The 13,136-nt window shown below is 46.7% G+C and overlaps 1 protein-coding gene across 3 annotated transcripts in view; it reads left to right on the top strand.

Moving 5' to 3' along the window:
* Utx (Utx histone demethylase) overlaps positions 1-13,136 on the top strand; it is a 76,482-nt gene that overhangs the window by 58,873 nt on the left and 4,473 nt on the right. For all 3 annotated transcript variants that reach the window (XM_076897378.1, XM_076897380.1, XM_076897379.1), the window contains 7 exons: positions 763-941; positions 3,670-3,798; positions 10,460-10,643; positions 10,962-11,177; positions 11,907-12,062; positions 12,299-12,485; positions 12,808-13,116. In XM_076897378.1, coding sequence (XP_076753493.1) covers positions 763-941; positions 3,670-3,798; positions 10,460-10,643; positions 10,962-11,177; positions 11,907-12,062; positions 12,299-12,485; positions 12,808-13,116 — 1,360 coding nt within the window. The remainder of the gene's footprint in view (positions 1-762; positions 942-3,669; positions 3,799-10,459; positions 10,644-10,961; positions 11,178-11,906; positions 12,063-12,298; positions 12,486-12,807; positions 13,117-13,136) is intronic.

Here is a 13,136-nt window from a genome sequence, read left to right as displayed (position 1 = left end):
CATTTCTCGCCTCGCGAATGAGCTGAAAAGCACAGAAAATTAATAAACTACAAAGCATGACGGTATGTATTAAAGGAAAAAGGAGAGGAGGAAGCGGAGTCGAACGCCAGCCGTTCCATCGCATTTCGACACCCCTCGATGGGGGTTAATCGGTGCGAGCAGTCGTGGAATTTCGATTAAAGGCAGTCGGAACGGAGACGCGCGTGATTCGTCGATCGCGTGAACCTCGAAGCAAGTTTCGACCCCTCGAAAATGATTTTCTTATTTCGCGTGACGCGTGTCCGATGTCGTGACGGAGCCGCCGGTGGAAACGTCCGAGGAGTGACGGTCGTTCGTCGACCCCGAATGAAGCCTGCACACCCGCCGGACGAATGTGAACGATAAATATTTAGCACGCATTGTTTGAACCGCCGCTCGATATTTCGCAACTGCGAAGTGCAGCGTCGCCGGAATGCGCGAAAGAACGCCGCGTTTCCGGTATTTTTAGGACGCCTGTTTCTTTCTTCCTCGTCGTTCGATCGCGAAGGAATGCGAGGAACAATCAGACCCACTGTTCTTTCCTCGTTTTATCGTTAAGCAACCTTCGTGGCTCTTAAAACTTCCTAGAAACTAACAAAAAAAAAAAGAATCATTTTTATACTTGCAACACGCGAGATGGGTCGAAGATGACTTTTCTTGCCTTTCTCATCGCGTCGATCGACACACGAATTAATTATTACGTTTATAAAAAGCCAAAGGGATGACAATTTCGACTTGTTTCAGGGCCGTGAAAGCATTCCAGCAGGTGCTATGGGTGGAACCAGGATTTCCACGAGCCTGCGAGGTTCACCTACGGCTCGGCTTGATGCTGAAGGTCCACGCTGACTTTGACGCCGCCTTGAAGCACCTGACACTCGCTCTGATCGATGCCACGACACCTGCCTCCTTTTCCAAGCTCGAAAGTGAGTACTGCCGTCTCGGTTTTCGTACGTACGCGATCGCCTACGCGGCTCTCCGCGTTCTCCACCCTTGCTGGAGAACATAATGCACGCGAACAGCTGCCGACCGTAAACCGTGCATTTTTACTCCCGAAATCTTACTCCCCAGCCACATGTTCCTTCCTCCTCGCGTCGAAATTCCTCGTGCCCGTTCGAGAGGAACCATCTGCGGAATACGCGAGCTATTCTCTCTCTTTCTCTCTCTCTCTCTCTCGAAACGCGACACGTTTTCGATTTGAAGGGGGATGAATTTTCAATTTTAAAGATACCTTTTCAATCGCGTCTCCTTGGAATCCTGCGTATTTCAGGCTACCATCTCGGGGATTACGTAAATCTGATTCCAGATGTGTCGGTATCCGTGATAAAAGAGGATTTTCGTTAAAATATGCGGCTACTTTCACTCGGGACTCTCCCTTTTCACGGACGCCCTCGTTAAAGAGGACGAGGCTCGCGTCGACTTAAAAATTACGAGCCACCGACCACGTCCCCTTGGATATTGCGTTACGCGGGCCACTCTCGTCTAAACTTAACCGACTGATATTAAAATCGTTTGGCGATATTAAAATCTAACCCTCTCTCTTTTGTACGCGTCGCCATTTCAAGCGCGTGCACGTTGTTACTAACAGAATAATCTGCAAAGGAATTGTTTTAAACAATTTGATGTTTAAGAATCTACCAATATCTCGCGATAAGAAATGATGGAATTATTTCAGTTTAGAATTTCACGTTCGAATGGAAAGTTATTCAATTTCGAATTACTCGCGATTACGTTTACGCGCAATCTAATCTTCGATAGGGAAAAAATAGCGAGGCAAAAATTGCGTTACGCATCGAATCGACAGCGGGTAAGGTCATAATGATAAGATTGCCCCATTAAAACGTCGTAATTTATTTGACGTTAAAACTGCGGCCAATAAATCCGTGGAACGCGCGAACGTTCGTGTACGAACGGAAGGGTGAAATAAAGCGGACGGAGAAAAAAAAAAAGTGGCAAAGAACCGCGAGACACGGTCAGAGGTGGAAATCATCCCCCTGCCAGCCGCTGTTTCGCGTGCACGGTTTTAATATATTATTTAAACGCGCGCACGATGAAATCGATATTTCCGCCGCGTGAAAACCGGCTATTAGACACCCCCTGTGCACCGTCTCGACAACATCTCGACCCCCCCCTCCCTCAGGAGGCCTTCGCCTCGCTTTCCTCTGCAAACTTGACCCCCTTTTTCCACCGTGACACAGCAATTCCTGTGTCACGTGTGACCCGCGATAACGCGTATCACGCGGTGGACTAGGTGTTTAAGGGTGCATTAAACGGCGACCCTAACCATTTCCCTTGAACGAAACGCAGCTAGCCGCGTGATTTATCGCTAGCAATTACCTACGCGCGCGTTCCATCCTTGCGGAGTTCCGTTTTCTTCGCCTCCATCGGCGCTCCACCGCTGAATTTCGTTAATTTACTCTCGCATCAGCTGAAGTAGAAATCGTTCCAACGATTTATTATCAGTTTTATCGCGTCTGTAATTCGATCGCGACGTTGTTAATTGGGTATACGCGTAACGGTGCGTCTGTCGAACGCGTGGTTTATAATGGCTCGTAATGGTTTAGAGGTGCGAGACGCGCGGTATCGCGATTCCGAGTATCAATCTGTCGCGCGGCAGAAGTGGAACAGAACATTAAATCTTGAGCAATAACGGGAATAACCGTCGCTCTTTCCCTGGCGGGATCTCATCCCGTTGTACAGGCCTCGCCCGCGTCACTTTGGACTACCGAGAATCGCAAATGAGTCAGTCACTGGGCAGAGCCGAGCAGTCCGTTCTGTTGTATCTATTTAAACTCTAAATTTAGTGCGCGGGAAATAAAAATACTCGCGTGTACCCGGCTGGTTATTACGATAGGAGCTCTCGCGTAACCGTGCGGCTCTAGATTATTATTCTCATCGCTGATACAGCGCGCTCTGGGTAGAGGAATTACGAGAGGAGAACCATTCGCGCAGCTGGAAATGCCAGCGCACGCTAATTACACGTATTCCTCGTAACTGAATTAGTTGGGCGACTGATTCATCGCGCAGAACGATTCCTTCCGTTCGATCGCGCGGGAATCGTTTCTGTTTACCGAGAAATCGCCTCGCGCCTCTTCTTGCTCAACCGGAAGTGGCGCGTATAAAATAGCGCGGACCTAAAAGCGAGATCCAGTGACAATCGGGTCAGCCTGGTGCGTGCCAATGATCAGATCGAACACAGCCGGTGTAATCTCACGGTGTGCTACGCTTGCCTCTCGCTTTTCAAATCGGCACAGGTTCAAGGGAAATTCTATTCGAAAAAACCGTAAACTCTGCGTTGCATCTGCGATTGGACTTTCGATGAAATTGTAATACTACCAAAGTATATGTTGCACTGTTCTAATTATGATTTGTAATTAACAGTACAGGTCGTATAATATATTCTGGGTATACAATGAATAAGTTAAGAGAGTAAGAAGATTAATTAATTAATTAATTAATTCAACGTTCTGGTAGCGTGCCATAACTACAGGGTATGTTCGTTATTATTTACAATTGAATCATATGTGTTGTTCTCTTTTAAATTTCTATTCTCTTTTTTAAACGCTTCATCAATGGGATGTTCTCCAATAACTTCCCACGTCCGTATGCAATCTTCGTGATAATTAAAGTGCGCGTTGCCTTTGTGTGTTCCAGTAAAATTTCACATAGCCCATTTGTACGAAGTCCAAGGGAAATACCGGCTGGCCAAGGAGCATTACGAGGCATTGCTCAAGGAAAAAACTCTGCCTTCTCATCTGAAGGCCGACATTTGCCGCCAATTAGGTGAGTCGAGACAATCCTCGCTAATTACATCGCGAAGGATCACCATTATCGAATTCGATATTTACCCGTGCAAACAAAAGCGTCAATAAGACTAATAACTCTCGAATTAACCCTTTGTTCGACTCAGTGCGATACCGAATGACTGCGAAACTTCATTGAAAATACCTTGAACTCGAGCCTTAAGTAACTCGGATCCAACAGAAACCCATTATTCCCCGCGTAAGTATTTATCTCCGACGCATCTCGTCGAGAACAGAATGCAAACGAACAATTACAAGTACCAGTGTATTAAAATCCACTCGGTGGTAATTAATACCGCAAAAAAAAAAAGGAGAAACGGAGCGCGAAACAAAAAACATTTCTACGTTCCTTCAGCGCTCGTCCAATAATTCGTTTGTTCCAATTCCACGATTAAAAATTGCTCGACGACCAACCCCCTCGTCGCCGCTGCATCGACCATAATTGAACAATCGTCGAGCCCCGACAACGGAGCCCAAGCACTCGCTCGTTTACCGACGATAACGTCCAGGCGCGGGCGGTCACACCAGCGCAACGCTGGTCACCATCCTCCAAGGGGGTGGGCGAGGGGGTTAATTAAAACGCGGTTCCGCGGGCCGCGTCGAATCGCAGACGCGACGGCGATCGTTGTTTTCCTTCCTCGCGAGAATTTCGGCTTAAGGCCCGGCGAGGGCACAGTGCGAGCGAGTAGCAGACACGTGTATTGATTTATTCCGGGTCGGGGTGGCCTGGCGATGAGATGGGGTGGCGGACGCCGGCACGAAAGGGCGAGCACGGAGGGGTGGGTGCGTATTCGCGCGAGAGAGAAACGGAGATTCGATAAAGAGGCGAGATTGTGGGAGCCTCTCCGCACAATCGTCCTTCCTGCGCTTCTCTTTTTTCCGCCCATCTCTCGCGATCGCTCGCGAGGTTCTTGTCGAAGCTAATTCTTTTCTTTTTTTTTTTTGCTCTCCCTCTTTTCCGTGTTTACTTCTGCGCTTCTCACTTCGATTGGTTTCTGTTCGCTGGCGCGTGTACGTATTTCTGTTTCTGAAGCGAGACGGTTCTTGTATTTTATCAATTTTTATTGATCGTCCCCTTTTTGTTGTATGTCATCGTGTGCTCTTTAAATGTAGTTGTTTTATCTGTAACAATTCTTCATGATAGAAGAATTTAGTTTTCGAAAGGGTTCAATCGTACGCGCAAATGGTCTTCAATATTCTCTGGATTCTCTTGCAGCCTTTAGGGTTGGTCTGGAGTTTTACCTTTTCTAGGTTTCTATCGCGTTTCCTTTCCCTCTCTGCTTTTCTCTTGACCTCTTTAGACCACTCTGGGTTCTCTGGTGCTCCTTTTATCCTCTCTAGATTCCCCTCCCTGCCTCTCTCCACCTTCCTCCAGCACGGCTGTCCTTCACTCACCCTCGCAATCGGTTTCTTCCCTCTCTGCAGCTCCAACGGTGGGCTCTTTCCAGTCTCTTATCATCCCCGCCCTTTCTAAATCTCTCTATCACACCCAGCCATCGTATTTGATCCACAGATACAGCGGATGCCTTTATATTCTTCTCGAGAAAAAAAAAAAAAAAAGAGTAAAAGAGGTGCACGGTCAATGTTACTTGGTAGACGAGTTAAAATTAAACTGTTCGCTTAGGCGGTACGTGTTAATTAAAACACGTTAGATGGAACGTGTTAACCCTTTGGCCTTGGTTTTTATTAACAAATCAGATTTCGAATCCTATCGAAACTCAGAGTTTTTTTAATGTCCCAAAGATTTCTTGTGTAATACAATTTATTGTACATAAAACGTAGAAATTTGTTAATTCGAAACGTTATTATGGCTTATCGCGAGAATGGTGAATGATCGTGATCCTCGTGAACGGTGAAGCGTCGACGCAGAGAGCGTCGCGACGCGTGCAGAGCGCATCCGCGCGTTCTCCACGTGCGCGCACGGGCACACCGTCGCTTCCTATCTTTCGCCGCCGCGTTATTAACTCGCCGTGGGTCGGATTAAACCGGCAGTTAAGCCGGCGAAGATTGCGGGTTCGAATTATGGAATTATAATTGAGCCTCGCTGCTAGCAATCGTTTTATCCGGCTTTGATCCGCTTCGAGCACCGTCGCATTCGATTTATATCGCTCGGCTGCTACAACCGTGACATAACTCGCGTTGTATTATCATTGCCACCGGAAAGAAATCGTTCTCGCCGTTCTCTCCAAACTACACATCCGATCTGTAGATAATCTGTCAACTTCGTTAAAAATTACGATAACAACGCTCGTTCGAAGCTGAAAAATTCATTAACAATAGCCACGATCCTTTCTCGCGAAGTGAAATCAAACTGGACGAATTTCTCGCGAGAATCCAGTTCTCCGATCCCTTTGAATCACCGTCGACTTTTCGAAAACGTTTGTAAAACACGCCAGGCACAGAGGAGGGATGAAATATTCAAAGCGTTGATGCATTAAGGCGCGAACGCCTCCCCGTAGCCGGGGGACGTGAAATGTGTGTTGCGAGCATACTCGACTCCCGTTTAATGAGGTAGTACGTTCCTACGTGACACGGCAGGTAGAGACGAAAGATTATACAGGTCAAGCCTCGCGTCGTGCTGACCCACTTGCGCCTCGCAAATCCCTCGGCGAACCGGGATGCCCGGTGCAACAGGGCTGAGCAGGAGGAACGCCTCAAAGGAAACGAGCAGGGAATCCTTGGACGGTTCGTTGCCGCGTCGAGGAGAGAGAGAGAGAGAGAGACTCTTACTTTCACCATTGGATGACCAACGTTCGAATTGCATTTCTCACTGGTCGCGTATCCTGAACGTTTACGCGAATTCGAGGGCTCAGAGACACGCAAACGAAGAAGAGGACTCTCAACGGATCTCCATTAACGTACACTTCATTTTGATTATCTGCGATAAATATTTTCGTAGACAGTAAACGCGTTATTTATTCGTCACACGTTGCGTCGCATTCGCGTTGTAAGAGGATCGATCAAGACGAAGGGAGAAGTAAAATATCGAGACGAGTTATAGCTTCGCACCCCATTTCGCGAGCTAGATTTATGTCCTCCATAAAAATTGATATCTCTCAGAAGGAACTAGAGAAGGAAGAAAGTCAAGGTTCCATTTTTTGGTGATTTCTCTCGAGCAAAGCGACGTGTATCAAGCAATTCACCTGGGTATACCCGGTTGTACACCTTGCTAACATTTCTAACGGAGGATCTTTGCTAAAATCGGTTGCTGACCGGCTGATCGTAAGTCCGTTCCTTCTCGAGGATGGCCAATCGTGTTTTACGACGAGGAACCCGGAGGAAGGCCCATTATATTATCCCTTACAGCGGTGCGCAAAACTTTCCGGATGACCAGAGTGCCTCTCTTTGTTTGCCAGTGATTGAGGCTTGAACAGAACGAGGGAGGACTCTGGAAACTTTTAAAGACACATCTCTTCGGGGATTTCGTTTCGATATTTGAAAAGGGTACGTTTTTACTGGCTTAGGTACCAAGTCGTCGAGCAAAGAAGAGGACAAGATTAAGCTGACGACAACTCGTAAATAATTTGTTCGATTCGGACAAACAACGCATCGACGATAAACAGGGAACTGCGGGACCAACCTTGTCCTCTCGATCGACCTCCACCTCGTCGCGATGAAACGGAAGTCGCGGCCAATCGTTGGGAAAGTTCCGCGCGTCTCTGTCTCGCTGTTACGGGTCCCGAACGGTACCAGGACTCTTTTACAACCTCGTTTACGGCTCCTCGCGTGTTGACGTTGGGACCGGTTCTACACGGTAGCTCCTTTTATTTTCCATCCGTCTCTTCCGCGACTTTATCCCTCCCCGTTTACCCCGCGAGCTGTTCGCCACTTGGTCCACGCGCGCCACCCCTTCCGGAGAACCTTGGAAAACCGCCGCGTCGGCGATCCTTCGTCCGTGGGGATAATCGTCAGGTATAAACGTGGAACGAGCAAGGCACCAGGGATGGACGACGGGTTTCCTCGAACGCCGTGCAACTTTATTGTCGCGCCGGAGGATTATTACGTCCGCGTAATTCTGTTGTAAACAGGCGCAACCAGTCCGTAGAGCATCCTGTTTTACGGCTGTTCGCAGTCGGGCCCGCGATTTCGCACGTTGTACCGTTTGATGGGACATGCCCAGGCCAATTTGGGGTACGCTATTACCTGGGGGACGTTTGTTGGCTGAACTCGAGCTCCACGGGACAGTTTTTTGAATACACGATATTCTGCGTTGGATTATTTGTAATGTTAATTGGTACTGTTAGATAGGAAATGGTAGGAACGTTGGTTTCTTTTTTTTTTTTCTTTTAATGGAACTACGATTAATTAATCGTATGGTTATAGAAAATATTCTAATTTAGATTTCAATGTCGTTGTTGCAAGGTTTTAGAAGAAACGCAAACCTCTATGCGATCGAAGAACAACTGAAAATTGTGTTAAATTCATTGCTCCAAATGAAAGAGAGAAAGTAGAATGATCGCAATCAGCGACGAACAAGTATATGAGAGAAATATATTTTTCTGAATAAATGCTTGGCAAAGTGAAGAGCGTGGCGAAAGAAGAAGAGCGAAGAACGGAAGCGCGTAAAATATGTGGACGATGGAAACAAAAAATGGTGATCTCCGTTACGCAACGTCTGGACGAAACGAAAACATAGAGAGCCGAATGAATGAATGAATGAATGGCGAGCGACAATTAGAGCATTGTAGACGGTTTAATTTCGCCCGGATGGTTTACGAACCGGCTGACTTAATTCCATTTAGAATCGCGGTGCATTTAGCGTCGCGTTTTACGATTGTGTAACTACTTGTTGCGAAACTCTCGTTTTCCCACGGCACATATTTAATTTACAGGGTATAATACGGGCACGGAGGCACGAAAATTACTATGATTAATGTCGCGCGGAGTGTTTGGAAGTCTGGCGGGCCATGCTCTTAAGAAACGGAGGAACAAAAGGGGTTTCGATCGACGAACCACGAAAGGGAGTAAGAAATGAAGAAATGGAAGAGAAACACACCTGACGAAAAGAGATACGTGAAACTCCACTTGAAAGGAAGTCGATCGTGGTATTTTCGTGCATTTGTATCAATCATTCGTATAACGATATAATATTCTGAGTAGAATTTGACAAAGATCCTCGACTTATTCTAACTAGAAGAAAAAAGGATTCGAACCATCGTGTCCACCAATCTGCGCAGCATCTCCATCCCCAGGATCAACCATAAAATTAATGTAACCACGGGGCACGTAGTTCACAGGCCGCTGGCAAGTCCCAACATCCTAGTCGAAGCAGGTCTACGCGTAGCAGATAATAATGAACGAAAGAACTGGAAAATAAAGGTGTACCGTTACAGCTCTACCAGCTGCCTTTGAGGATACACATCGTACACGCATGCATCGTGTTTGGATGCTTAACTAAAACTCTGGCTCGAATCGAGACGATATTCGACGCTGCGTTCGCTGTTTAACAAAAAGAAGAAGAAGAAGTGGAAGAAGAAAGCGATATTAATCAATCAATTAATTCAATGAAAAACTTTATAGAAGAAAATAGAAGGACGTAGATGCGTAGAAATTTTAGTGGGTAGGAAAACAAACCCTGCGTGTCCTCGTTTAAACTACTTCCCAAGACGGTGGCCACGACCGTTTCTACGCCTATGTTTATAGAGGGTTGTAATTCGAGACCGCCTCGAAGGGAGAGTGGGGTAAAAGTGGCTACCCTAGGTTATATACCTGCGAAAATCTATTCAGTTCGGTACTCGTCTAGTGTTGAGGCAACACGTCCCCGATTCGCAGCGATCCACAGGGAACGTTGCTCTCCCCGGGCCTTCATTTTGATTCGCAGGGCCGCGCGACACCGCGCTCTTCTCTAGCCGGTTCGAATCTCGATTTTTACGTTGGCGATTCGCACGAGAAAGTTACGCTTTTCAACCGAACGACTACGATCCCTTGCGTTGCAACGGCATGGATGTGTTCGCGCGCGATTACAAGTTCTACGCTGCGGTGTGCCTGTGTGGTGGTGTAACGAGCCTCGAGATCAGACTGGAAGTTTGCAGAAGAGTGTAGAGGCGAAGCTAGTTCAGGTAGAAATCGAATTGGATATTAGTGGAGGACTACAATTATGTGTGATACAAACGTGCAGTGAATTGTGGAGTGATCGATTAGCAGAGAATATTTCAATTCCAGTTTATTGTGTCGAACTACCCCTCTTTACGATTTCCTAAGTCCTGAACGCACAGTTGCCATTTGGCAACGTATCACCTCTGCAACAGATACACGAATTCATAAAGTATGAAACTACACCTTGTCTACATAGAAATAATTTTTATAATATACTTCACACTTTGAAGTGTATTTCATATACCTGAATCATTGAACGACAAACCTTTCTCTAAATAAAAACTACTGAAGTACGAGTAGTATATGGATTTCTTCAATCATGCTTCTATGATTGTTTTGGAACATAAACTAAAGAGAATCATAGCTAAGAGATATGAACGCGAATCCGTAATGCATTCACGCAATTCGTTCCCATACGGATGTCCTCGAGTTTCATCTACAGAGTCGTTAGATTATCGAAGCGACTTGGAAAAACCCGTTTCTCGTTTTCCATCGTGCCAAAGGAAGTCCTCGCGTCGTTTCAACCTGTAAATTTTTCGTTGCAGGATGGATGTACCACGTGGTTGACTGCTCGGTGCTCGGTATAACGAGACAGCAGAAGCAAGCAGTCGCCATCCACTGTCTGCAAAAGTCCATCGAGGCGGAACCGAAGAGCGGACAAAGCCTTTACCTGCTGGGACGTTGCCTCGCCGCTTCTGGAAAAGTTCACGATGCATTTATCGCTTACAGGTAACTTGTGCCGTCCCGGTAACACGCGTGACGAGCGTTAATCTCGAAATTATTACGCCTATACATCAGCCGGTTACTTAAGCCTCTCAACCGGCTGTACGAGTCCCCTGTTTCTTAGCTTACTCGCGAAATTTTGCCGCGCTTAAGTTAGATTACGTTCAACGTGCCAACGGTTCGAACCGTCGAAGTCCTGTCCCCTTGGATCTCTTAACTCTTCCCTAATCCCATACGACACGGCTCGTAACATTTTCGACTGGCTGCGGAGACGTTCAGTTTTCGAGACGTTCAGATAACTGATGGGCGTTGCTTTGATTGCAGAAATTCGGTGGAAAAATCAGAGGGAAACGCCGACACTTGGTGTAGCATAGGCGTTCTATACCAGCAGCAGAATCAGCCTATGGACGCGCTGCAAGCCTACATATGCGCGGTACAATTAGACAAATCACACTCGGCTGCGTGGACTAATCTGGGCATTTTGTACGAAAGCGTTAGTCAGCCGAAAGACGCTCTAGCTTGTTACGTCAACGCATCCAGGTAAAGTAAACGCGAGGACCCGTCCGCGCGATGATAATTCGTATCGTCGCGTCGCTATCCGCGGTGTTCCGGGAACAATGCTGTGTCCAACGCAAAACGTAACCGCTTGTATCGCGAGGTACTCGTAGCTGTCTTCTTTCCACGATCATCCGCTTCAATTCTCGAACGTGTACCTCTTTTGGATCCCAACTTTTGTACTTTCGTCGCTCGCTGCGATTACAAATCCGCTGTACCTGTATTATCGATGTACATGTGCTCTAAATTCAAATAAAACAGAAACGCCCTTCTATCGTTCACTGTTACCGTCCATCCCTTTTGGCCCGTTATTAGCGTATATCGCCCAATTGTAACATCAACCTCGATACCCATCCAGTTTGTACGGGAAGTATTTCATATTCGATCTGAATCTGTTCGAAACGAACCACAGCCACCGATCTCTCTACGTTCTTCTCGCATATTGTGTTATTTACTGTGTTCATTGTACCTCTCACGTAGTTGCGTGCTGCATAGCACAAGCGTCCTGCCGAATGGCAGCGCAGCTCAGGTTCATGTTACGAGCAAACTGAGTAAGTCGAGGACAGGTTAGCGTTCAAGGAAAAAAAAGAAAAGATTTGAGCAAAAAAAAAGATAATAAAAATAGAAGAAAAAGAGAAGGGGAGGAAATGAAAGCTCACCTGTCCATAGCAGTAAAAACATCGTGTAGTAACGGATGACTTCGATTTTTTGTAGGGGTAATAACAACACACCAAATTGCACGGGCTCACTCGCGGGCCTGGGTGGTGCCAAGTCTGGTGGTAACACCCCGATGAACCCATCGCTTCAACAGCGGATCAACTTCCTGCAAAGTCACCTAAGCCAACCACCAATGCCTTCAGTCGCCACCAAGTAAGTTAGTTGAACGTTATCATCTGTGTGCGTCTAGTTCTTCCCCAGCAAATTTTGCTTCGTTCCACGTCCTGTGGTGTTCTAACACTTTTGGGACGCAGATAAATGGCGGTGTCGTTTCGGGCCACACGGGCGACTCGCATACCCACGGGAAAATAACAGAGAAGGGACACGGTGTGACAAGTATGCCTGTGCATTGGTCTTGTTTAACGCGTAACGTTTCTGTTTCCGTCAAGGAGACGGCAATTGCCGTCTATAGAAGAGGCTTGGAACTTGCCCATTAGCGCTGAGATGTCCAGCAGGCAGCAACAACAACAACAACCGCCCACTGGTCCAGGTTACAAGTATGGTACCACTCCCTCTGGGCCACCACCACCTTATCCCCAGGGACAGGGGCAAAATCTTAACATAAAAAGATTTAAGGTACAATTTTTTTTTTATTTCCAAAATCAGTTAATGTGTTCACTTTTCCGAGCATCACGTGCGATGCTGTGGCTTCATTCTTGTCCGATTACATTTGAGAGACAATCGGTACTACTTTGTAGGATATATTTTCCTCTTTCTTTTTTAATCTTCTTTCTACAACAACGCCCCAGTTAATTAGAAATTGCAAATCAAAGTCTAGCTTCAATCCTTGGGTTTGTGGCCAGTTACAAATAAATAACGTTAAAAGCCTGGACAGTGGACGTGTTGAACACTGTGCATTGGTAGTGAATATGTGAAGTACAATGAATGATATTTGCAGCCAGGAGAAGAACCAATCTCTCCAGGTACACAGCAACGACCACCGCCATTTTATCTCACATCTCACCAACTGCAGATGCTACAGTTTCTTCAACACAATCACGGGAACTTATCGCCACAACAGCAAGGTCTGCTTGTACAGTTGCAGCAACAGCACAGATGTATGCAACAACACCAAATTAGGTTGCAGCAGCAGCAGGCCGCTCAGAGAGGTTTAAGGCCGGGGCAACCCGGTTATCCCGCCGGCTATAACCATGCGCAGTTGGGACAACCTGGTGTGATCAAGAACTATGGCATACCTCAGCAACCGGTGCAGTAGCGTTTTGATAC

The sequence above is a fragment of the Xylocopa sonorina genome, chromosome 6, assembly GCF_050948175.1.
Source record: "Xylocopa sonorina isolate GNS202 chromosome 6, iyXylSono1_principal, whole genome shotgun sequence".
In the NCBI taxonomy this organism is placed as follows: Eukaryota; Metazoa; Arthropoda; class Insecta; order Hymenoptera; family Apidae; genus Xylocopa; species Xylocopa sonorina.
The sequence above is the reverse complement of the archived record's forward strand: the minus strand, read 5'-3'. Positions and strand labels throughout refer to the sequence as shown.